Below are 27,463 nucleotides of genomic sequence, written 5' to 3'. Positions count from 1 at the left end.
GTCATTGGTTATAACTTGTAAAAATTCTCAATACAGCAAGCTAAAAATAAGAATTACAGTATTTATTAAATAAGGATTTAAGTACTTTTAAATTTACATACCTTTCTTTTCTTCGTCCTGAAGTTTTTTTTCGGAATTTTTAGGATTAGAAGACATTGTGAAATTACTTTTTAATATTATTCTGAATTGATAAGAATTCACCTAGGCAAATGATGAGGGTCAAGTGTTGAATTTCACTAGGGTTGGGGTATAATTATGGATAATGAACTGGTTTCTAGCCCGTAATCGGTAATTGCAAACAGTGGAGAAGGGAGTGAAAGTAGTTAGGTATCTTGGAATCTCATTAACTCGCCTTTTTCAGTATCTCTTCACCATTTGTTTTATCAGGCATTCATTTTCCTGTTCACCCTTCATGACATTCTCCCCGGTCTTGATCGTTTATTGCAAAGCTTCGTCGTCTCACAGTTTTAAAAGTATCCTTCATTTCATAATTATACATAAAAATTTAAAAATAATTACCCTTTTATTTGACTTTATTTCAGTAATTATGTTGGTATTGAAAAAAAAAACAAATTATTAAAAAATATACATAACTCAAAGTTTATGAAAATGCAATTTTTAAGAAAAACTGGCATCGTAATTCATTCACAGAGCAGTAATGCATTTCTTAAATAACAATAATATTCACTAATTTTATTAGGTAACTAATGAGAAAACAAAAATTCATATTAGAAACAATTTTTTGAAATGAATATCCAACTTCTTAATGACCAATCTCAAAATCTACGAAAAATCTATTCAAGTGTAGTTTACGTTTAGGTAGGTACTCTAAATTACATTTCAGTATTATTTTTAAAATTTTTGTAGCTATTTTCACCAGAAGGAAACTTTTTTTCAAGTATAATTGACCTAATATTAACTACTTGAAAGTTCACAAATGCTATTAACATTCAGCGAAATGATTAGCAAAAAAATAAAATGGAAAAATCGATTAAGTATCCGAAAATAAATCAAGAGAATTAAAAATGAGAAAATAAAATATCGAGTCAAAATGGAATTCAAATAAAATGAATTTAAAATTAAGATTTATTAATAATTAATTGATTGGCGATTATAATTAAACAAAAAACAAAAAAAAATAGAAAATGAACAACAATCTCGTTTTTAAATACTTAATGAACAATGGAAAATTATGCATAAGTTCTACATACAAAATGTTGACACTAGAATTTCCAGGTCCGTTCTATTCAACTATCACATGGTCAAGAAATGAATAACGCAAAATTTTATACAAAAAATTCTAATATTGTTAAAAGACTAGAATCGTTTACAACTTACTCCTCGAAGTTAAAATGAAAATAATATTAATATAGGAAGAAAATTGAATTATTCATAAAAGAAAGACTTCGATATATAAAAGTTGGTAGGTAATTCAATAATTTTCTTAAATGAAATAAATGCAAAAAAAATAATAAAATTGCATCTCGTAACGCTATTACTGTAAGTAATTGGAATTCTAATTTATCACTAAGCGTAATTTTTTGTATTTTATTGCTTGATGAATTTATAAGCTCGAAATTAAGAAAAATTACGGCAGATGAAAAAAGTTGATAGGTAGGTAAGAAACGTAAATTGTTTAGAGATCTTGGATCTGTAAAGATTTTGAAAACTGATAGGAAAGAAAATACGAGTTGATGCGAATTATCGTTCGAATGATAACCACACCAACTGCACAGTGCACATTCGAAAATTAAAACTTGAAACATAAAGAAAATTTGATTTCGAATTTTGATTCGTTGTGCTCGTTTATTCTCACACCAACATATTGTTCTGCGAATTTATTCAACTTCTTAAAGATCGAGCATATTCGGCAGAAATGAATACATAAGTGAAATATTTGATATGTTAGGTAATTGAAACTGTTAATAAAAGAAACGAAAAAGAAGAAGTAGGTAGGTACCTATAGAAGAAATATTACGCGAATCTATATGATAAGTAAATACGTAAAAACAAAGCGAAAAGGAAAAAAAATGAAAGGTAATTATTACCTAAATACATATTATTAAAATCATCAAAATAATGAAATCTAAACGCTACAAAAAATTGGTAATTATGAAATCAACTAATAATAAGTTGAAAAAAAATAATTTCAGTCAATGAAAATGAAATCTAATACAAATAAATCAGAAACGCTAGAGCAGAGTTTTTTGTACATTTCTAGAGTATTAAAATATAAGAATTTCTCCTATGATATGAAGAAAAATGAAAAATCACAGTAATACAAAAAAATTAAAGAGAAGAACGGAATTTCTGTTTTCATCCTACACGATTATTCAATCTCATTGAGGGTCGTGACCTCCGTTTCTCAAGCCTGCTTTTTCATCCGGTGGAATCTGTTTGCGAAAACAGTCGTCCAGAAAAGCGCCCATCGATCGATACAAATGTTTTTTCACGCCGTTTAAACTGTGATTTTCATCCGGATAAATCTACAGTACAAATTTGCATATTTATAATAACAAAATGATTTTTTACTCATTCCATCTCGTATATTGATAAACGATTACGAAGAAAAATTACCTGCTGCCTGTAAACAATCCCTGCTTCGGAAAGAGCTTTCGCTAGTAACATTGATTGTTGTAGGTGAACGTTATCATCAGCTGTGCCGTGAACCAAGTACAACATTCTATCTTGCAAACCATTCAGTCGCTTGGTTAGTTCGGCGTTGTGGTATGCTTTATAATTTGAGCTGACGTTTGGCATTCCTAAATATCTTTCTGTGTATGCTGAATCTGAAAAAATCAGGGGAAATGATCTGATGAAAAATTTTATTGGGTAGAGGAAAATTAATTAGTAGTTAATTGGTCGAGTTGAGTCTGAAAAAACTGGGAAAAAAGGATCTGATAATTATTTTATTGAATGGGAAAATGAAAAAAAAACGAAATTCGAAATTTATGATGGAGGAAAATTAATTACGGGTTAGTTGATCGAGTTGGGGCCCGATCTTCATTTAGATAAATTTTTGAAAAATTGAAAGACGTAATCAGTTCAGATATGAACGAAATCAACGTTAGGTCTCTTACCATATAACTTCCAAGAGACTACTGGCGACACAGCGACACCACAATTGAATATTTTTTGCTCAGAACTCGAAAGTAACATCGTTGCTATGAAACCACCATAACTCCATCCCCATACCGCCAATCTTCGACTGTCTATAAAATGCAGCTGCTCTTGCAAATATCTAAAAAAAACACATACACGTTTGACGAAGTACAAATAGGTATGGATACGCCTCATGTCGGGATTATTTGATGAAATTAAATCCTTACTCGATAACTTCCAACTGATCTGCCACCTCAACGGCACCTAGTTTCTTATAAATTTGATTCTGCAGTTTGTAACCTTGTCCGGATGAACCTCTTCCATCGACTTGAACAACAATATAATCACGGGCACTGGCTAAATAAGAAGACCAATCCATTTTCCAGCGATCGGTAATCAACTGAGTCCCCGGTCCTCCATACCTGTATAAAGGAATAATAAAATATCAAAAAATGTCTCCATTTTTAAAAACTAAAAATCACTTTTCAGATTTCTTCAATTATATACTCACACTTGAAGTACCAAAGGATAACGAGTAATTTCTTGTTCTTGCAGAGCAGGCGGTAAATAAATTCTAACTTGAGCGGTATTTTCACCTGATATGATGATGGGAAATGTCTTTATCACAGGCACAGCTAAAGATGATACTTTTTCCTAGAAAAGTAATTTAAAAAATAGCATTTCTTCGATGGCTGATCCTTCATTTCTATCTCTTTTCTTTTTTGAATAGGTAAGATACTTACATATAATTTCGTGTTGTTTTGTAAAACGAGTAATGGTTTTGGAATTGGTACAGGGAAAGAGGTATTCGAACTGAAATTAACATGTTTATTGTTGGTAGCGTAGAGTGTAACTGTTGGAATTCCAGGACCCAAACATTCCAGCAAGAAGTACGCCATGTTGGTACTAAATAAAACATTGTGGTAGGTACAAGGCTTGTAAAAAGGTTCTGGATCGTTATAGGTATCTGTAAATTGAGAAAAAGTTCATATTAATCACTAATATAAATTTAAAAACTCGTTCAATATTTGCAAAAAAATTGTCTAAAATGTTTAAATCGTGGATTTAAATTTTTCTGTTATCATAAAAAATTGAGCATTCAACTCAAAAGTTCAGTTTTCAACTTTCAAGAGTCTAAAGGCTGAATTTTTAGTCTCCTATGTCAAATTTTTCAAAGCCACACAAACGGATTTGCTCCAAGTTCAACCAGCTATGAAAAATGTGCTTGCAGTTTTGCAAGAAATCGCGAACAAAAATAGATGCCAAATAAATTGCATACTCAGTTCGCCGTAAATGTGGCATGCTGTATTTACCTATTTACGGCAAACTGAGTATGCAATTTTATTAACACTATCAGATTGTTTTTTAAGACCTCTTCTATTCTATTCCATATGACAAAGACAAAAATAAATTTGGATCTTCCGATTTTGCTCGATTTTTGAGGGCGATGACTTCAAATATCCATCCATTTATTCACACACAAAAAAACTTTGACTTTTCTCACTTCTTCTTCTCACTTGTACGTATCTTGGAAAATCTGCCAATCATCGAAAAACACTCATCGGCAGATGAAATATCCGATTCGAAGGCTTAGAAAGATACTTTTTCCACCTGTCAAGTTTCATAAAAATCAAAGAATATCACTCGACTAACTTTCCTCGTTATTAGCACCTTGTGGTTTCAGTCTTATTTCAATTTTTCCGCACGACACCAACTTGTACGTTCGAATACCTATCTATTTTTGTAATTTCGAATTGAAAACATAATCAAGCATAACGAAGAGAGCTTTCTACCCACTGCCCTAATATGGCTTATAGGAAAAATCTTTTCATCGTACTAAAGCGACCGTCCATAAAATCGCGACACTTTACGAACAACCGCAAAAGCAAATTCTAATCAAGCGTGTATTCGTATAATATCTAGAAACACTGCATGACATTTCGCAACGCAGTGGGTGTGTATTATCGTGTTGAAAGAATTTTTATTCCTCTGGTTTTAATCCTTTTCTATCTATGCCAGATGAATGATAATATCATTTTTTTCCTGCCCCATTTCCGATACATCTCACTAAGTATTCGATCGAATAGGTTTTATTTCAACTCGATGCTTACTTTTTTTCTTCTTCTTCATCGTTTCCAAAGTAACCGAAGACTGGGTTGTTTCCGCGTTCAACTCGTCGTCGTACATACTATCGAATATAGATATGTATTTTAAAGTATGGTCGTGTTTCGTATGAGCATTTTGAGCTTTAGGCCTGATTCCTGGAAGCGCTGGACATGTCAAACATCGCGGAGTAGATACAGTTGTTTCTTTAAGTAAAACACTACTTATGGAAAATAGATGCATTTCTCCAGGATTGTCGGTTCGTACTCCGAGAAAGTACCTACGCAAATGACAAGTAGGTAAATGCGAGATTATTAATTTAATTACGATGGATTTATTTAACCGAAATTTTCCAAATGCTTACACTAATTGTAAAGCGTGGTCCCATGCGATAATTTTATTCACAGTGAATTTTCCCAACGTCAATGGAATGATACTTTTACGAGTAACGTTAACGGAAACTATATGTCTGTAGTATCCGTTCGGAGCATCTTGAACTGGAGCGAGAATTAGGAAAAGGTTTCCATCAGGACTGAATAGAGGAGGATCGGTGATTTCTATCCATCCTTTACCATCGCCCAGAATTCGATGAGTCTGCAAAATACACGAGAATATTTCGTTTCAAATTTAATGAATAGGTATCCACTTTTTCATTTTTGTTCTGCGAATTATTCAAACCAAAGTAGGTATCTATATCTTTGAACATGATAAAATTATTACACTTTAAAATTTAATTACCTCTTGACAATTCCACGATGGATGTTTACACAATGATATAATTGAGATGTTTTGAAGCCGGTTCATCCATACAACAGATACTTCATATCCATTCACCCAGGTGGCAGCGCTGATGTAGTAATCTCTAATTCGACAAAAATATTGATTATTTTTCAATAGGTACCTACAGCTGGAAAATTTCTACGACTATGAGTCCTAGTCAACGTTTCAGTCAAAATTTTTAATCCTTGTCTTATTATTGAAATCTAAATTAGGATTTTGAAGGATTCTTATTTTTATCGTTGGAAAATTATCGAAAAATTTGATTAATATTAATTCTGAAAACGATCTTTATCATTACCTATACTTATTCTTGGAGTCATTAGGTTTTGAAAAGCTTTTTCAGAGATTTTTTTAAAAACATTCCTTCGGCTTTCCAACTTTTTTTTGTTGATTTCATTTCTTGCTCTATTGAATTAATAATAGGAGGAAAAGTCTTCTTCGTGACCTCTATTTGAAAAATGTTGACGATTTAGGGGTTTCTGAGGGGTTAGTTCAAAAAATGAAAATATATTCCAGCCAAATTATCTTGAATACTGTTTGTTTACCTTTTTGTTTTTACACAAGAAATGAGTGGATAAATTTACTTTGTTGAAAAGAAAATACAAAAAAATCTTCGGTGAGATTTTTCAAATTTTAATATCAAAAAAAGTAGATCAATTTCGAGACACTTACAAATGAGTTTTCAAAGTTTTCTGTTTAGCAAAAAATTATAAATGCGTAAGAATTGCAAGGCTATCGCCCCCTCTAAATCCATGATATTGTTAATTTTTTAAGCAGAATTTTTCAATTTTTTTCAATTTCTTTCGTTTTTTTTATGATACTTATTTTAGATTATTTTTCCTTTTTTTTTTTTTTTTTTTGCATAACGAAGTTTGTTTTGAATACTCAAATTTTTTATAGGTACCTACTTCAATAAGATATAAAAACATTAAAATTTTAATAATTTTTTCAACTAACAAGGGAACTATTCCAGATGTTTACCTCTAATTTGAATGAGACTGAGATTCAAAAAAAAAAAAACCAAAGCAAACAAACAAAAAAATGTATACGTATATTATTTATGCAGCAAAAACGATGAAAATTGGTCCTGAAACTACCTAATATCTACTCCTCGAAAACTAATTTCACCATCTCAAGCCATTTAGCACCTTCCATCAAGATTTTCGATTTCTCCAGAAGGTGGAAAAATCAATTTGGGCAATTAAAAATTAAGTTGTGATTTGTTCTCGACTTGCTTAGCAAATTCGCCCACATTTGAGTGAATTTCCAGGCGAACATCTAGAGTGTGACTTTCTGGCCAGCATATAGATTTTTTTTTTTAAATTGAAGAAAACACTCTGATGTCGAAAATAAGGCACAAGGCAATTTTTAGCTGTCCAAATTAATTTGCTCACTTAGGTACTGGAAACATTTCAAAATTCTGGAGAAATTGAAAATCGTGCTGGAAGCTTCAGAATAGCTGGAAATCATGAAATTACATTTGGGAGCTAGTTCCAAGATTAATTGTGACTATTTTTTATTGAAAATTATTCTTTTTTTGTAAAAAAAAATTAATTATCTACCAAAAATAGTCGATTATGAATTGATTATAAAAAATTCAAAAATAATTGAAATATTATTAATTTGGGCTACTGAAATTTTGGTTATGAAGGTTTCAGACCACGTTCCTTCTAAAAATTGTGGTCCCCTTCAAATCGAAGGCGGAGGGAGAGCCGAAGACATCTTGAGAGGAGGTTTCCATTTTGAGAAAGTAGGTACCTACCTACCTATTATAATGAATCATTTTTCTGTAGTTTTTCTCTCGTAGGTAGTCGACAATTTTCAAAAATGTTTCAAGTAGGTAGGTAAAACTCTATCAAAAAAATATTTTTTTCCAATTTCCAAAATTTTTGATTTATTTATCTATTTTTTGAAATATTTTTCGACGTATTTCAAGTTATGCATATGCTTGCTTTTCAAGCTCTTCATGTTCAATAATTTTTAGTCATTTCCACAATTTGCAAACTCTAAAATTTAAATACTTGGGTAAAAAATTTTCATTTTTTCAAATTGAAAAAAAAATGCAAATTCATAACATTTTCAACAATTCTAAATTAACCCCTCGAAACTGGGCGTAAAAATCCTGGCAATTATTACACGCCCAGTATAAAAAAATGTAAAAAAAAAGTCCGAAAAAACAACAAAAAAAACATATTGTCATGAAAAAAAATATACCAACAAAAAACATCAGGAATGATTCAAATCTATTCGCGAGATTAGCGCATTTTAAGAACTACAGCCTAATGTCCTCCTTCAAATGCTACGATAGGCATATCTATCTACACAAATGTAAAATGTTTTTCCGTCATTAACATCTCAATAATCGTGAAACGGAATTTATAGCGACCAGAACACTCGCCATTGACTAGGTATCATACGTATAACAAGCTGCGTTGACAGGGATAGAATAGGCAATGAAATAAATCTTCACTTACAGCGTGTACAAGAATTCCATCGGTGGTATTAATGGCCTTATTTTAATATTTTTCAAATCTAAAAAATCTGCTACAAATAAACTCGCGACAGGATTATTAGTTCCAGCCTGAAAATGAATTAACGCGCCACGTTAAAGGATTTGGCTCAAATAAGGAATTAAAACTTGATTTCCATCGTGTATACTTACTTTTGGATATCTAACTTTTTTAATTTTAGGGTACAGATGGGTATTGGAATCGTCTACTGTTCCGTACCATTGGTAACTTTGTTCTTCCACAGCCGAATCGTTAAAACTAATATATAATAAGCGACGCCCATCAGGTGAAAACCACAAAGCGGTATTGCTATTCAAAATCTCCTCTGAAAATTTCACAAATCATAATCCCCAAAGTTTGCATACAGTAGAGTAGGTATTACAGTATTAGAAATACCTTCTATAGGTATAAGTAAGTCTATAAATAATATAAATGGCTGTATCTATCTATATGTACCTTCGTATAACCAGTCAGGTACACCATTATAAATTAAACCAGGGGCAGCGTCCTGGGTAACACGGTAGACAGTTTTGGCACGGGGATCTGGCTTGTAGTAAATATCGTACTCGTGCACTATAATTAAAGCTTGTCCTTTCGGTGCCCATTCGACGTGTATCATTCTCGTGTACTCTTTACTATTCCAATGTATTAGTAATGGAAACAGTTCTCTGCAAAAATTTGCAAAATGTTAGTACGTACATACATACTACATATTTGATTCGGGAAAAGGGGAATATTTTTTTGCTGTTTTAATTTCATACGCGATAACTTCGCAAATAAAAAGCAGAATTCCGGCAAATTCATATAAACGCCGAAACTCGAAGAGAATTTTCAACTAGAAAATTTATGAAGCTGTTTTTGAACCGGCGAAAAATGAAAGCCAACGTTATGTACTATGAAAGGTGCCTATAAATTTTGTAAAAGGCGAGTTTGCGCAGTTCGCTCGAATACGGTAGGTACTCGTTTTGGATACTTTATAACACACTCGACAATTGTTCAAGCCTCGCTAAAAAATCTCATCAGTACGAGTAATGTACCAAAATAATTAAGTTTGCACGAGAGCTGTGCATCAAGTTTTAACGTGCTGATGTATGTATCATTAAAATTCTAATATGAAAGGAAAGAGCAGTGTTACCCGTGCAATTAAAAAAACCCAAGTAGGTAATGGGTATACCTACCTACCCATCAAGTAAATACCGAGTAAAGAACAAATACTCGCTATGTTGGAAATTTCACGCTTCGAAAATTTAAATACCTCTACGATACATTCTAGACAAAACTTCAAGGCGTATATTTTGATATTGTGGAATTTTTATGGCGAATTTGACCTATTTCATATTTTTGATAAAGAAAACATAGTAAAGTGCTTATGAACGAGTAAAAAGTAAGTACAGAAGAAAAGTATACATCGACTAGGTAATTTTATCTATAAATTTATTTCCTGCTAATTGGATAAATGAACAACCTACCTAATTTTATATGTGGCGAAATGAATCACATTACCTATGTCAACCAACTTTTAGGGATCTTCTGTAAACTAGTGAATTTTTTTTAGGAAATGAAATTAATTTTTTATGAAAGAAAATATGAATTTTCTCGTGAAAAAAAATGTGAATTCTTTTGCAAAAAAAATGTAAATTTTTAATGAGGAAAAAAACATGATTTTTTTGAGAAAAAGAATATTTTTTGTAAAAAAAAAAAAAAAAAAAAAAAAAAGGATTAAAACAATGGGGGTAGAAAAATCAAAAGATGACGAGAAAAGTGAACGAATTAAAATTGAATAAACCAAATCACTCACTTGGATTTTATGTCATATAACGAATAATCTGCCAAATACGAATAACGATAAAGCTGAAAATCAATAAAAAGGTTTCAAAGTCGGTATGTGTGAGTAGGTATTTTGGAAGGTAACTTTTCACGAAAATAAAGCATAATTAATTTACCTTTTGTACATTATGAACTAATAAAATGTATTGATGATCTGGTGACATGGTAAATCTTGTTGGGTTAATACGTTTCTGAAATTAAAAAATTAAAATATTTGAGGCGTTATTATTTGGTAAGTTCAAAATTTTATACCTATTACAGGCTATTAATACAGAACTTACAAATGTTGTATTCGGCATCACTATATTGGAGCTTAAGTCAGTTGCGTTCAGAATTATTATGGAATCGAATTCGTTTTTAAACATAAATCCATCTCCTAAAATCAATTCAGAAAACTTAAATTAACATAGATGTCGTTGCTTCAGCTTTCAATAATTTAAACATAGGTAATCATCTGTCATAAATTATAATTTTTCATTTCACCGCTAGCAGTGAAAAATCTTAAAATATATTCTCGTAGTAATCATACATAAATTTTCACATTTAAATTCTAAAAAAAAATTCTCGAACTGAAAAGTTATCTAATAATATTTTAAGGCCTCCAAAAAAATATTCTCGATTTTCAAGCTACAAAATATCCTACTCAAAGCATTTCTAAAGAGTAAAAAGTAACGTGTGGGTAGATTTACAAAATTTATATTCTATAGTCTCATCTCGAGTCGAAGTATTCGAATTAAAATTCGTTAACGTTCATAACCAAGTAAAATAATGCTCGGTAATGACCTTAGAAAATTCATGAATACCAAAAAAAAAAACAGGCATTTAACTCTTTTATAATGCAGAAGTGTCACCGTGGTTATTATTCTGACGATTTTTCTTCCCCTTTTTGTAACCTGCTATGTAGACCTACGTTATTAATCACTTTTTTAAAAACGATGTATAAGTAGGATACCTGGTTATAAAAAAAGACGAATGAAAATACCTACATACTTGGGTGTGTTTAAAAAGTTGACTATGCCAATTCCCACGTTTGAAAAGATTTTTTCCTGAGGTCTTTTAATTTGTTACTACATAGGTAGCTTTAGAAAAAGATATGAAAAAAAGTTGATGTGTAATGAAACTGCACTTACAGCAAGTTGCCATTCAAAAAATAAAAAAATATGTGGAAGAAAAAGAGGGGGTGTTGTCAAAGCACTAGGTCATATAGGAACAATAGAACATGTTTTGAGAATTGAATCGGTTAGAATACAAGGAACCAAGAAGGTACATTTTTTCGAATTTCACTTTTTCACCAATATTCGTGTACCTATATTGAAGCACGTTGGATCGACTGTCATGGTCAGATTTTCGCGGAAATGCCTGGAAGATGTATGTAATTTGGCAACATCGTATTAGCGTTTTGAGTGTAAAAATAAAATTTTGTCAAGAAAATTTAAATTTGACGAATTTTTTGAAAAATTTGTTATATATTGCGAAAAAATATCAAACAACTTCGAAAAGTATCATTTTTGAGATTTAAACGTAGGTACTTCTGTACCGAACATTATCAAGTTGTACACGAATAATAAACACATAACGAAAAAATTACAGAAATGAAAAGAGCGACTGTATTGGTAGGTAATTTACATTTTATACTCAAGAAAATACTTAAAAACCTGTGTATGTGACGGATAGCCAAGTTCAATTTCTCAAACGCATTTAGATGATGTGATAGCCAATAGGTGAAGCAATTTCAAAGTACAGAGCAATAAAATGAAAAACCAACTAGAATGATATGGCAGTTTAATAACAAAAACCAAGAGTATCAATAAAATCTACTTGATAGTTAAGATATGCAACATAATATATGGCTTTGTCGTTTACATTGCCATTTCAATGAAAAATTTCCCTTTTATAGTTCATCGCTATTTCATTTTATTTATTGCTAGTATAGGTAGGTACCTATCTATTAAATATTTGTTTAAAGCTTTAGCCAGAGAACTTTTACAACCCGTTAACTCCGATTGAGTTGAAATTCGGTTCACAGAAAGAGCAGAACACTAAGGCCCCGGAACCAAATTTAAAGCTGCCATAGTTAATTTTTCAATTTTTGGCAATTTTTTTTACAAGTTGAAAATTTAAATTTGGGGAAAAAATTTAAATCGTTAATTTTTGCTACAAACTTCCCTAATTTATTCAAAATGTCGAATTTATGACAACCGATTTCTTTCGGACGATCGTAATGAAAAGAAAACTGAAGTTTTAACCACGTAAAATGACATTTAATCCAAAATTTTTAGAGATGAGAATTGAGAAATTTCATCATTCGTCAAGATATAGACTAACAAGAAACCACCCAATGGACATACACACATAAAGATTGTCCCCCAGATACGTGTAGTTATTTTGAAAAAATACTTCAGTCATGCTCGAGTGGCTCACTTACCCGAAATCCACGATCCGTTAATCCTCAATGGTATTAAATCATGGCCGATGATATCTTGAAGCTTCATCTTTTGCCCTTTTCTACTAAACTCATTATTCGGTGGCGTTAAAAGGACAACAGACATCACAATCAGCGCTAATACTGCCAATATTACCAGTAACGCTATCAAGATACCGCGCCAGTTCCTCTGATTTGGATTACTTGATACGAGATCCTGAAAATATTTCATCATTTTTTTTTAGCTAGCGCACAAATTTCAATGTTTCATTAGCAAAGTGTTTTAGAAAATTGAGAACGTTGGTTTTTCTTTTCGAATGTGTTTGGAATAAATTTATTTATTATGGTTTATGGCGATGGCGTAAGAAGTTTGAATAAAAGTAGTCAGACTCCCGAATGAAAATTATTCGACCATGTTATTTTGAAATTGGAATTCATCGTTTTTACTGTTGCTTTTATGTATTTTTTTTTTTTTTAGTCTTTGTTACACGTATTCTTTCAGAATATTGCATTAGATAGACAAACTTTTTTCTTTGACTATATGGACTATTTTTTATACACCTACCTACTTGACAAAAAAAAAAAAAAAAATGGTATACTATAATTTTTGGCCTATTCGATTGATTACCTGCTTGGTCATTGTTTATAAATGCAAATTTTAATCAAATTTACATCCACGAAGCTTTGAAAATACATTCCTCACATAAGCAAGACGTGGTTTGTTCGCCTTATTCACACATGACAAAAACTGGGTAAACGCGACACGTCAATAAGTTTTTTCTCAAACAAAGGTTCAGTAAACATAATGGCTTACTAACGCCAAAAACTATAAGTCATAGAGCTCATAGAGCTGTCAATGGGTAGGTAATAATATATTAATGTGATAGGTATACTTTCAAAAAGTTCGAGCGACACGTCAGCAGCATTATGACAGCCTTTGAAAAATGATAAGCATCCAAAATAAATAAATAAAAAAATAGGGTCAAGTAAACGCTGACAAAATATACCTGACATAAAACCTCTCCTCGGCTCTTATACGTACCAATATGGACCATTTTATCTGAGAAACTAACATGGTTTTCGGAATATAAAATTACAAAAAAAAATGAAATTCATCGTTGACTCTTTAAAAATTCAACTCGTACCAATTAAAAGTGACTATATATACGAATCTTCTACCTACCAAAATGTACATGATTACCTATTTACAATCGAACTCAACTCCGCATAGGTACAAATATTTTCAAAATAAAGTATCATGTCTATTGAAAAAAAAAAATCGATTCAATTTACTGCGTAGAATAGAAATGAAACAGAGCCAAATTTGAAATTCACCACTGTTTTTGGATCGTAGCCAGAAAATTGGGAGAAAACGAGGCTTTTATTTTATGGCGGTTCATTTGAAAAATACCATTTGGTCAATTCACCGCAAGCCACGAACAAAGGGTTAGTATAGCTAAGAAAGATTTTAAAAAGGGGAACTATTAATTACATTTATGATTTCTTATTTAAATTCGCCGGGTGTACGAAAAAGATACACTCGAATGATTTTGGCAACGAGATTTTAATTATTTCACAGGAAAATGTAGTCTTTTGAGAAACGTTTCAAGTAGTGGGTAATTATGTAGATATTTATTTTGCTATAATTATAATATAATGAGTTACGCACTGATCAATAATGTGAAACTGAGTGTAAGAAAATTTGCACTATAATAACTTATAATGCATTTGTAGGTAGCCAATACCTACTTAACGCCATTCGAATACGTACGTAGGCGGATATCGATATTGTTTGAATAAGCTATAAAGTAACTCTTGCACAGGAAACAGGATTAAGAGCAACATTACGAAGAGTACAAGTTTGCCTCAATAAAATGTAGGTAGGTACTGTACTGGTACCTCGTGTACAAAAATCGATTTCACTAGTGTATGCCCAGTATAACCATCATATACACACACAACAAAAAACTACGAGTACCGACAAAATATCCTCCTTTTTCAAAAATTCACAATTTTACCCACTTCGCCAAAATTCTAAAACGCGAGCTTTTATTTCAAAAGTTTCGCGAAAATTATGCTCATTTCAACTGGTGTGTTGAAATTTATACGTAGTTACGTTTCAAGGTTAATTATTTCTGGAAAGTTAAAATTTTTGTCAAAAATACATACGCGAATTGCGTTGCAATTTCGGTTTTGAAATGAAAAAATGGAAGTTTTGGGATGGATTTTATCTTGAGATGAATGTAGAAACGAAAAATGTAATTTATAAACTGTACCTAAAGCTATTAAAAATTACATTGCGATAAAATTAAACAAACACATTTATTTTTAGGTAAATTTCAATGTTGATAGTTCCAATGGTGATCTTATATTTTGAGAAAAAAAATCTCCCCTGAAACATGATGTCATTAATGGAGTTTATTGAATAGATTGATATAAAGAGAAGGAGGAGAGGGGTTAAAAGCTGAATAAATCTCTTCAGACGATTATGATTTTATTACATAGAAAAATCCAGAAGTTTGTTTCTCGAATTCTTAAATTCACATTCTACAGTTTTTCAATTTTTGTAATTTTTTTCACTTTATGAGCAAAAAAAAAGATAGGTGACTAGAACTTTTCTCTTGGAGTAAATACAGTTTCACGAAAAATTTCAATTATCGTCCAGAAAGGCAGAATACTTTTTTTTTCTAACATTACATTTTTTTTAAAATTGCCAAGTTGACCTTTTTTTAACATTATATTCCACTAAGGAAATTTGTGAATTAAAAAAATTATTTGTATGTATTTTTCATCTAAAATTCGCCAACTATTTTTTTTGAAACTTTTAATCACTATTCCTTGGAATCCTCGGATAGACGATAGTTTTATATTAAAATTTAACCAAGATAGATATTACAGACGTCCTTTGAAACCACTCAGAAATGTTGATATCTGTAGGCATTTAGATATCAAATTAAGAAATACTCGTTGACTGGAATTTCATGATAATGATAAAATGCCAGTTACCATAATTATTAATAAAGTGATACAATGACAATTTTATTTAAATGAACAAAATTATGTATTTTGATCATCGTTATGAACCGATGTTGTGAACAAATTGCTGGCTCGTCACTTTCAAAAAAAACACGATGTAGTTTTATTTTTATAAAACGAGGGGGGAGGATACCAATACCCGGAGTAATTTACGTGCTAAAATAATTTTGTGATTAGAACAAATAGTCAAACAAACCAGCGCAAAATGAAATTTACAGTTCAAAATTTTTTGAAAAATTACCCAAAACGATTGAGTTTGCGTAATGCATTACACAAATGCTTCAATTTTGTTTGCCTCACAGAGTTTTCGAAATACTTCTTGAAAAGTTCAAATCACTTTGCAGGTATTCAAAAAAAAAATTAATTTTAACATTGCCCAATGTGTTTTCTACAACACAGCTCTTTTTAAAATCTTTCGACTGGCGGCTACTGCTTCAAAATTGAGCCAAAAACGTTCCTTGGAAATCAAAATGGAGTTTAAAATATCTTGTGAAAATTAATATGCAGACAAAAAAGCACTCCATGGCATCAAAATGGAATCAAAAGTGTTCCACGGAAATTGAAATTAGTCAAAAATAAACGCTCTATGTAAATTAAACTTAGTGTCAAATGTCCCATAAAAATCAAAATGGGATTGAAAACGAATATGGAATGTGTATTGGTGTGCTTTAGAGGAACTTGGTATTTTTTTCACCCACAAAACAGAAACTCAAGTAAGTATGATGTTCAAACCATTGTCGTTTTTTATAAAATACAAATTCCTATCCAAAGCAAAGTTGAATTTCCATCGTTCAACGCTTCATCCTAACTCTACTCCTCCCCCTCCTACCACAAAAAAATTATAACCAAATTTGAATTCCATGATCTCGATAGTACACCAATCCATACCTACTTACGTCACACATACTCACTAGAAAAATTTTGATACTCTCAAGTTTTCCATGCTTTATCCATTCTCTTACAAAAAAAAATCATCCCTGATTCAAATTCTAAGACTTTAGAAACATCTACCCCAGCACATGAAGGCATTTAAAATTTAAATATTATGTACCTACTTTCTTTCACTCCTACTCCAATAAATATGTACATTTTCTCTCACTTGAAAAATTTTCTGAATCTTCGAAATTTTCGATCTCGAATCAATCTTTTGTTCATAAAACTACTCTACAAAAAGTATATAAGAACCTCAGTTTGAAAAAAGGGTCGAATTCGTCTACCACGACTACATCAGCTCCTTTGTCGAAGCAAAAGACAAAAAAAAAAACAGATTGCTTTTGAAAGAACTTCATCTTTGAACTTTGACTCGAAAAGAAAACAAACACATTTTCCAAAAAAAAAAGAAGCTAAAACCCCCGATAGTTTTATGGGGTAGAAAAACGATCATTTCTTTTTGTAAGCTCGTTTACATACAAATATACTCGTACCTTGGTATCTGTAATACCTGCTATAGTATAGTTGGTTGTTTTATTCGTCAGCATTTTTTGACGTAGGTAAGTACGAGTGTATTTTTTGCGACATAACGCGCAAATACATATAATCTTGGTGCCTAGTTTTTAAACTTTTTTTTTCACTCCGTTGTAAAAAGTTATCCGAGGTAATCGGATAACTATTTTGAAAACACAGTTCAACGGAAAAAGGTTAAGTTTAAAACCCTAAACTTTGTGTTTGGATTTGTATCAGGTATTGATTTTCAGTATTTCTTTAGAATGGTCGTGTGTAAGCGTAAATTTGAAACCGTTTCATTATATTTCAGCACAAGAGAAATTCATCCCGAAAATACGTACTCGTACATCTGGACGTAACACGTAATACAACAACTTCTTTTAAACATATAAATTCGTCCTTTTCTTTCTCTTTATGCCAAAAAAAAAAAGAGAGAGAGGAGAGAGAAAAGTATGGGACATCGTATACGGTGTATTTTTCATCAGCCCTTTTTCCAGTATCTCTAATACACGGTCCTGAAAATGAGACCTAATTTCCGCGAGCAGCTGTAACGTTAATCCGGCGGCGGCGACGACGACGACGACTACGACGGCGGGCGTTGTGTAAAAATGTGACCTAAAACACGACTCATGCTACGATAAATTGCACTGCTCGAGCTCCACATTTTCTGCAGCATGGGGCGCTATGTACCTCTTTGATTTCAAATATATAAGTATTGTATAAATATATAGGCGAATGTTTTTCCGATGTTTTATACATAAATTATTCATCGAAAATAAACGCCGCGCCGCCTCAGAGCCACCGCCATTTCAAGTCTCTCTCGTCGGAGCAAAATAAATAATTTCCAATTCGTACCACGATGATAAAAAATATACCTACGAATCTCTCGTTGAAATTCTAATAATTTTTTATCCATCAGAGAGAGATAGGGGAAAAAATCGCACAAGAAAAACGCTTCGATTCGAACAACAAACAATGAGTGGTTTTTAGTGGTACTATTATTTCTACCGTAGATATCATTTTCACATTACTCGTCGAGAAAACTCCGCGCCATCTTTTTCTTTTGAGGAAATTTTTACATTTTCACCCTGCCTGGCGGCTTTAAAAACCGCAACAACGAACACGTTTCAATTTTTCATTTATTTAATTTCAACTTTAAAAACAATCAACAAATTCGCCAATGCTAAATGAAGATTAGTCTTGCGAAAACTTTCTCCTTTTTTTGCGCTTTCGCAAACATTATTAAGTTGTGAAATGTTGAAATACCGTGAAAACTCTACACGAATACCAATTTACCGCCTGCTTCAGAAATACTCGTACACTTTGCTTCGTTTATTCTCGAATCGCTAGCTCTTTGTTAAATAAATTGCCGTCCGAAATTATTTTTCGAAATATGTACGGAAACGACTGCCAGGCTATAGGGGTTCTTTTCTCCCCGACGACGCAATTTTATTTTTAGAAAACGTTTTAAAACCTTATATTGATTAAATTTTAAATGGAAAATTGGCGGAATTGTTGGTCGAATAATATCCGCACAAAATCAATAAAATATACTACAAATATGCAAATAGAATTAATGTTTTATTAAATTCATTTTATAATTGATGCGATTAAATTTCGTTTATTTGCCGGTTTTCATATTCGATTCCGGGGAGCGATGAAATGTAAAATGTAAAATAGTACGAAATTTGTGTTTACTGAGGCGTGCTTGAAATTTTTTTATTTCTCCGAAAGTTGCGGGCCAGAGTCTCGCAAGAGTGGACCATCACTCGTCTTTTTCGAAGGGGAAAAAAATGTCTGGTTTGGGTCCTGAAATTTCGCCATTCAAATAAAGATTAATTTTGAGTTCATTTCAATAGTGAATCAATCAATTTGAAAACTTTTAATTCAAGTTTGTCCTTTCAGTCTTTAATTCAAATTCAAATTCAAATTCTTTATTTGAGATACATGCAGCAATACATGCAGCAGCATTGCTGCCATCATATCACGTTAAGCATGTTGAAACAAAGTACGGAGAAGTTCTGTGCGGTGGTGGGGAGTTCTAAGGTTACCTCGTGATCTGGTACTGTGTGGATGGGTCATTTTTGGAAAGGTTATAACCCCAGTATAAACCATGAGAGATAGCTTATGTCCAAAGTATATTGTGATATTGTAGTGAGAATTTTATTATCAACAAAGGTGGGCCTGCATGTTTGTCTTAGAGGTATTTTATAAATTGTTCTTATCACACGTTTTTGTAGTGTGAGAATTTGCTTGACATAAGATGCATTACCTCCCCCCCCCAAAAAAAACTACCCCATAGGCCATTGTAGAGTGGAATAGTCCAAAATATGCAAGTCTGAGATTTTTTTTGATTTGTAATTTGGTGTAGCTGAAAGAGTAAAAAGTTTATAGATGACAAACGACAGGTTAATTTATTGAAGTATACATCCCATTTTAAATTGCATCGTACATCAACCCCCTACCCGGTTGGCAAAACGGCATTTTTTAGACAGTGCATCTGAATAGGGATATGACCACATATCAGTCAGAATGTATTTTCTGACTGCCAAAACGCCAATATCTGACTGTGGTTCTGAGTGTAGATCTGACTAGTCAGATCCACCCTCAGATCTCCACTCAGTCTTCTGACGAGTCAGCGCCATCTTAGAATTTCAAAAAAGTACTTGTTTCTGATTGGTTGATTGTAGTCAGACTGCGAATCTGACTGCCAAAACGGCAATTTCTGACTGCAGAAATGAGTATAGTCAGACATCACCAGAAATGTGCCAATCAGGTAAGAACTTTGCAACACTCCAGACATTAGGTAGAGTTGAGAGAGTTTCTGCTACCAGGTCTACCTCCTTGGGGGTTACATTGAAAGGCACTGTTGCTGTTTTTTCCAAGTTCAAGCTCATGCAATTTGCATTAAACCAACAAATTAAGTTTTTGAGAACATATTCTGTTTTTTAAGCAGTGTGTCCCAGTTACCACCCTTTAAAAACATAGTTGTATCACCTGCAAACTGTGTTAGAAGTGCATTAATATAAGATCACAAATTGTTAACATAGAGAATAAACAATAAAGGTCCAAGTATGGAACCTTAGGGGACTCCTTTGTCTATTATTTTCTCTTCAGAAAAGGTTCAAGTCTCGCTATTTTGGATTTTGGCTATTTGTACTCTATTTTCAAGGAAAGATTTTAGCCAACTGTGGACTGGACCCCTTATCCCATATTTTTCCAACTTTCCCAGTAGAATTCTGTGGTTCATGGTATCAAAAGCTTTCGATAAATCACAGAATATTGCCAATGGATTTTCACCCTCTTGGCCAGTTTGGAGAATTTTGTTCAATAAATTAAATATTGCTTTGGTGGTGTTTTTTCCACAATTGCCAAACTGTGTTTCACTTGGAATGCTGTATGTTGGATGATAGGAATCGTATCAGTCGATTATACAACAGACGCTCAAAAATCTTTGAGAATACTGGTGTTACAGAGATGGGCTTGTAGTTGTTTAAAATTGATTTTTCTCCTTTCTTATGTACAGGGGTTACAATACTTGATTTCAAGCTGTCTGGAAATTTTCCCTATTCTGTAGAGTCATTAAAAAGTTCAGCAAGTAGGTATATGGGATATGTAGCAATTAGCTTCTTTGATAAGGCCTACATCTAAACCATAACTATCCCTTGAGTTGGAATTTTTGAGACCTTGTGTGACATTAGATACTTTAACTGCAGAAGCTGGTAATGGTAACACAAACATTGAGGAATCATCAGCTGGAATAAGGGATAATGGGTCCAATGTTTGAGAAGAATTAAGTATGTTATTTGCAACAGTTGCAAAATGTTGGCTGTATAACCTACCCTATTGACAAAAATTATGCAATAGCATGTTAAAACGCACGCTTTTATGCATAGCACAAGCATGCGTGAATTTGGACTTTTTTCAAAAAAAGCATGCGATTCAGCCTGCAAATATCATGCATAATATCAATGTTAAAGCATGTAGAATGAAATAAAAATTGAAAAATTTTTTGCCCTGGGCTGGGATCAAACCTGGGACTCACAGTTTCTAGTTTTCTGCGTTACCTAACCCACTCAGCCACTTAGCTGCTTGCAAAGAGTGGAGTTATTTCCCCATAAACGTTTGCACTTTTTGGACTTGGAGAAAAATTTAATAAGTTCACAATGCACAAGCATTTATGCGGAAATAACTTCACTCTTCGCAAGTGGCGAAGTGGCCGAGTGGGCTAGTTGACATGGAAAAATAGAAACCCGCGACTCCCAGGTTCGATTCCCACCCAGGGCAGAAATATTTTTCTTTTATTTTACATGCTGTAACATTACTTTTACGCATGCTATTCGCAGGCTGAATCGCATGTTTTTTTTTTGAAAAAAGTCCAAATTCACACATTACGCATCTGCACGCCTGTTTTTATGCATAATTTTGTCAATAGGGTAGCCATGTCAGCTGAGTTGGTATATTTGGTGTCTTGAAATGAAATATGATCAATGGTTTGTTTGCAGGGTTGATATGAGTTTATTATCTTCCATGTAGTTTTGCAGATATTATTTGAGACTGCAACTTTGTGAGAGTTTGATTCTATATTTGCCCAATTGATCAATTTTTTATATTCCTTTTGAAGGAGCTTGTATTCAATTTTTTTCATCTTCAGACCCACAGAATTTCCAATTTGAGTAAGATTCTGATAGTCTAGTTTTTAGGGTGTGTATTTGGGTTTGGATACTATGAGGATAATGTAAGTGGTTAAGGCTATGATTAGTGTAAGTTTGAAGTGGGAAAGATGAAGAGAGTGCAAAAAATTATCAAAATTTGTTTTAGAGAACATACGTTTTTTCAAAGGAGATTGTTTTGCTGTATTAACAGATTTTTTGACCAGTTTCGAGGATAGGAATGCACTATTGTGATCTGATATACATATGTGGTGTATCTACCCTGGAAGAAAACTCAGATTTTTATTCGTCCACTCGACTAATGATTCGATAAATAACACATTTTGGGAACCCCTGCCTCAACTTCAGAAGATTATTCGAAAGGCCCAATCAATGAATTTTTAAAGTCGTTTTTGCTTTGGAAAAATAAAAGAAGTGCAAAGGATACTCTCCCTGCTGCGACCTAAAAAAAAAGTGCATCAAAGTGTACCCGAAAGCATACTCCGTTGCTTTTTAAAAAAGATCGTATGAAATTCTACATGTTAATAAAATTGCGTAACTGGTTCGCCGTAAATATAAACGAATATATTGTACAGTTGTAGACCTCTCTAACACTTTCTAACATTTTCTAAAAAATCAAAATATTTTCATTGAAAATATTACATTTGAAACGATTTTTTCATCTTTGATTCTTTACTTGTCACGTGAATAAAAAACACTAGAAATGGTGAATTTTATTCAAACAAAGACGACGTTTTAAAACGTCCCGAAAAATTGTTTTAAAAAAGTCATTTTTAGTGGATCTAGTGGGTTAGATACGTAACAATCGTCGGAACTATTTTTTTTAATACACCAATCTCATAAACAATTCAGACGATTTTTTTCCTCGTAGTATAAAGTGAAGGATTAGTACCCAATTTGAATTGAATTCTTTCAAATGGGCACATATTCCTCTTTTGAAAATTTCAATTTTTCGTACTGAAATTCGAGGTTTACAACGTGAAGAAAGTAGGTTGAAATTATACGTATGAAATCAGCAACTTTTACGTCAATTTTCAACGTCATTACATAATTTTTTTTATTTACTCTCCTTCACCTAACACTTGAAAAAAAGTTCCTAAATGATTCTCGGCTCGATTTACGCCAAACACCAACGCAACGCATTGAATTTTCTATTTTTATTATTGCTAGACATTGATACCTATTCTAAAAATATTTTCAATAAAAAAATACTTACGTCATCGTCGAAATGGTCCGGATCAGACATGTCGTTTATATCACAATCACTTTTTCATTAAAACTGATTTAGTATTAATGTTTTTCACAACGAGTGAAAACTGGAAACAGCCTTTACCTATGTTGGAATTTTTGGAATTTTCTCACCTGTAATCATAATTGAAAAAAAAGGGTTAATGTGTATACCAAATAAACGGCCAGACATCGGGTAGGCAGACAATTTTAGAAAATCGTTTAAGCTGATCAATGGTTTTACTGGTCAAATAACATCGTTTCTAATTAAGAAGGGTAGATGGGTGGCCAGAGAGGTGCAATAAAACCTTACATTTGCGGTGCTCGAATTGTGCAAAACATGGGGCATTTGGCCAAGTAAATTTAAATCGAATAATTAATTAATCGACCGCACTAATTCGATTATTGTTTCGAAATAAAAAGAATTAAGAATTGATTCACGATGAGTAGGTAGAGGCAGCTTTTGAACAAAATACGAGTACCTACATCGTATACACACAAACATGGCTATAAAATCTAGGCGAATCGTGTTGTTGGTGTTACATTTACATATACTACCCTAATGAATATTCAAATTTTAAATATTTAGTATAAGCCCCCCTCCCAATCCATTCTATTACACTCTGAAGACGACTTTAGCAACGTATACGCGAGTATTATAAATATATATTAAGTAGTCTTTTTATAAGTGAAAGATGGGATAATTTTATTCGTTAAAATACTCGTACCTATACGAGTACTGTATGAACAAGTGTAGGCTATTCTTGAAAACGAGTACTCGTATTTTCAGCCTTTGAAATTTCATAAGAGGGAAAAAATTAACATCAACTCGAGCCAAGCACGATGAAAATTTCTCGTTGTAGTTTAAGCGAAGAAACATGTCTGAAATAAGATACGATAATGGAGCAGAAGGGCGAAACCGACAATTTTTTCAAGTAACTAAAATGTATACTCATCTAATGGTGAGTTTCAACACACATGTAGGTCGTATATTATGATCAATAACTTGGGTATTAACTACACTTTACTCAGCATAGTTTCGTCCAGAAACACCAACTAATTGACATTTTGTTACTCAATATTTTTCAAATATTGGAACTATGAGAATATCAAAACTTGAAAAATGAACTGCCAGATAACAGCAAATGAAGAGTGTATGAAATAAGTAGGTATTATTTTTCCCTGATTAAAATGAAGCAGTGATTATGGCAACTTCACAATGAGGAAAAAATGTTTAAAAGATAATAGCAACCACTTGATGGAAAATGTCTTTGTGCTTATTAAATAAAGATAAGTACGCGGAATACGAAGAGAATGGTGCTTCATGTTTTGGTTTCATTCATAAATGCAAAACACAGAGACGGATTATTGAAACTGAAACCAATTTGAAAACAATCACCATACAACCCTTGTTTATTGAAATAAGAATTGAGAAAAAGTTTTACGTCATTGTCGAGCTTTTAATTTGTTATTTGAATGGTTTAGATTTTACCATTTTTGGATGTTTTTAACTTACGTGTGAAGTTTTTAATTCATTTTGTACAATAATAAAATAATAAAACCGCGGATTTTTCAAGAAACAAATCCAATATTTTCGTTAATACATATAATTTTTTCTACCCATTTTTCTCTACAAAGAAGGGATGCTTTTTAATTTTTTGCAGTAAGGTACAAAAAACTCACTTTCATCAGCATGAAAGTCGATAAGTATCATCAATGCATGGAAAGAGATAGCCATACCCCTTCCCCTCTCCAGTCATTCTCTATTTTCTAATATTTCTTCGTGGTTTTGTTTCTCAATAATGAATTTCGTGACATTAATTGAGAACTTTGCTTAAAACGAAACAGAATTTCAGTTTTTCCATCATCTTAATTAATTAAAAAAACGATTAAAAATTCATCTAATATTTTTCATCTTCTCAAATTGTTGTGGTTTTTCGTAAATTCAAAGGTATTTTACCTGCGCAAAGCCAACCTTTGGCTGGAAACACCATTTTATTCTTATAATTTTGAGAAGTGTTTTATTATTCATGTATTTTTTCATGTCACTGTTTTATAAGTTTCAAAGAAGGAAGCTGGAGAATGGAGAAAGCAATCAAACCCCTTTTTTCTTTTTATAAAATACAGTTGAATGTTTCCAGTTATGTAGGTACTTACTTAATACAGGTAACTTTATAAGGAATTAGCATTTTTTTAATTGTTGAAAGTAAATTTTTTGAAAAAATAACCTTTGGATTATTTTTTTCATTGTTGTAGTTTTTTAAAGACTTTTTTAGTAAGGCAACCTAGAAACAAATAAAATATAATTTTATTGATTATTTTTTCATTATAATTTCAGTTTTAAGGGTTGATAAGTTTCGTCGCCTCTTTGAACATTTAAAAACTCACTGACTGCAAGTGCTTAAAATTTTTTAAATTATTGGCCAATTATTTTTAATCACAGAAAATATGTAGCAAGTACATTCATTATTATTCATTACTTAGATACAAACGAAAGATCCAGCAGTAAAGTGGTTATTCAAAAGTAGTTTAAAACTTATGAATTGATGAACAACGCAGTTTATGCGGGTAGTTTCTGGAAAGTTAATCAAAAATCAAACTAGACGGCTGAGACAGCTCATAATTTTTGAAATTTGACTTTTAAATCCTCGTTTTTTTGTCTGCTCGAACATATTTTTTAAATCGTAGTACCTTACCAACGTACCTTATTCCTTTTCATAAGAAAATAAAAAGTATAATAGAAAGTCAGGTTTAAATGAAGATGAAAAAATTCATTATTTTTTTTCATAATTCCTCTCAAGATCAATAACCCATCGAGTAATATTATTCTGTAGGTTCCTACAACTACTATATCTGTCTATTTCAAAGTTTGAATGGGCTATATGGGCTTAGAAATTAATTCCCGGAGCTATTAAATTTGAGATTAAATACTTAGAAGTCGAGAAAAGGATTCGAAAGAGGTAACAAAAATATGATGAGAAGAATTTCAAAAGGCTATAGGTACAATAATATTAAATGAAATTATTGAAAAGGACACGAACCGAAAATTAATTAGCGATGGACGAAAATGTGAGGGGAAATGTTCTAAAAAGTGTGCGAAATCAATCCTATAACAATTTAAAATTAGGATAGGTACACCTTTTTGAATTTCAAATCATAGCTTTTTATATGTATGTAGGTACGTATGCAATATCACTATATTAATTCTATTTTCTAAACTACATTTTTCTTTTCAAAAATTAACATGAAAGCGTTTCGTTTTAAGGTTTGTAGCAAGTAAATCAACAAGTTTGATTTTTTTCTGAAAATGCACCAAGCTCAAAGTGCACTTGGATTTTCATGAATTTAAAGTACCTACACGTATTCAAGTACCATTCATGTACGCAAACGTAGATTATATAATTTTTCAAACTCACTTATATCCATTTTAACATTAATACATAGATAAGAATGTGACAAGCATTTAGTGTTTCACAAAAGCACCTTTTTTTTTTGAAATCGAACGAAAATCTCGAGTGTTTTCGCAATTACATTTAGACAGATAATGATATTTTCCCGGTGACAAACTGTCCACAATACAAACATGGTCAAGCATCAATAATGAAAGTGATGAAATGGAAGGACACACGAAACACAATTGTCATTAATAATGCACCGTCATTCATGCATGTTCACGAACAAGTCCACCTACATGTTCCCAGACGCTTAATTTTTTTCCACAATTGATTGATAACACACGTGTATACGTACGAGTATAAAAGTAACGAATTTCTTTTGTTAAAATCGATGGTTTGATCTAAAATTCAGAAAAATTTAAGGTATTTGTTCTCGTAGCTTTATTCGTTCAAATGCAATAAAGAAAGAAAACACGTTTGAATAAAAAATAAATCGAGATGGTTATTCGGAATAATAACAACGTTGATTTTAAATTACGTGGGCTGAATGTCACCCAAAAAAAAAAGAACACCCCGTAGAATACACAAAAATTTGATTAGATAGCGAGAAAGGAAATAAAAATTGAATTTCACAAGCAGTTTTTTAAAAAAAATTGCTCAAAAGCGAATGAAAATGCACAAAATTTAGTCTAAGATACCTGTATCGTGTACATTATTTATTATTAAAAATTAAAAATAACCAACGATGTACTTACAATTACGTTGTATTTGATTTCGCAGTGTATGTTTTTAAACGTGACCGAAAAAAAGACTTCATTCGATTACGAATTAATTTCAAATTCGGTATTGGATTAACACGAAAAATGTTGACGAACGTTTACAAGTGAGAAATATAAAAAGTTTTCGTAAATACTCAAAGCTAACGACGGTTTCTGGCTACAGTGT

The 27,463-nt window shown here is 32.0% G+C and overlaps 1 protein-coding gene across 1 annotated transcript in view; it reads right to left on the bottom strand.

Annotated features, from left to right (window-relative positions):
- Dpp10 (Dipeptidyl peptidase 10) overlaps positions 1–27,463 on the bottom strand; it is a 27,924-nt gene extending 461 nt beyond the window's left edge. The window contains exons 1-18 of the mRNA XM_065343981.1: positions 27,274–27,463; positions 23,113–23,258; positions 12,748–12,961; positions 10,604–10,698; positions 10,439–10,513; positions 10,294–10,346; positions 8,952–9,163; positions 8,648–8,820; positions 8,460–8,566; positions 5,944–6,067; positions 5,570–5,799; positions 5,214–5,485; positions 3,846–4,069; positions 3,614–3,756; positions 3,330–3,524; positions 3,081–3,241; positions 2,578–2,789; positions 102–2,486 (exon numbers count right to left, since the gene is read on the bottom strand). Of these exons, the coding sequence (XP_065200053.1) occupies positions 2,340–2,486; positions 2,578–2,789; positions 3,081–3,241; positions 3,330–3,524; positions 3,614–3,756; positions 3,846–4,069; positions 5,214–5,485; positions 5,570–5,799; positions 5,944–6,067; positions 8,460–8,566; positions 8,648–8,820; positions 8,952–9,163; positions 10,294–10,346; positions 10,439–10,513; positions 10,604–10,698; positions 12,748–12,961; positions 23,113–23,142 (2,667 nt within the window). The 5' untranslated portion in view covers positions 23,143–23,258; positions 27,274–27,463 and the 3' untranslated portion in view covers positions 102–2,339. The remainder of the gene's footprint in view (positions 1–101; positions 2,487–2,577; positions 2,790–3,080; positions 3,242–3,329; positions 3,525–3,613; positions 3,757–3,845; positions 4,070–5,213; positions 5,486–5,569; positions 5,800–5,943; positions 6,068–8,459; positions 8,567–8,647; positions 8,821–8,951; positions 9,164–10,293; positions 10,347–10,438; positions 10,514–10,603; positions 10,699–12,747; positions 12,962–23,112; positions 23,259–27,273) is intronic.

Source organism: Planococcus citri, chromosome 1 (assembly GCF_950023065.1).
Source record: "Planococcus citri chromosome 1, ihPlaCitr1.1, whole genome shotgun sequence".
NCBI classification, from domain to species: domain Eukaryota; kingdom Metazoa; phylum Arthropoda; class Insecta; order Hemiptera; family Pseudococcidae; genus Planococcus; species Planococcus citri.
Note: the sequence above shows the minus strand (reverse complement) of the source record. Positions and strands in the feature narration are given on the sequence as shown.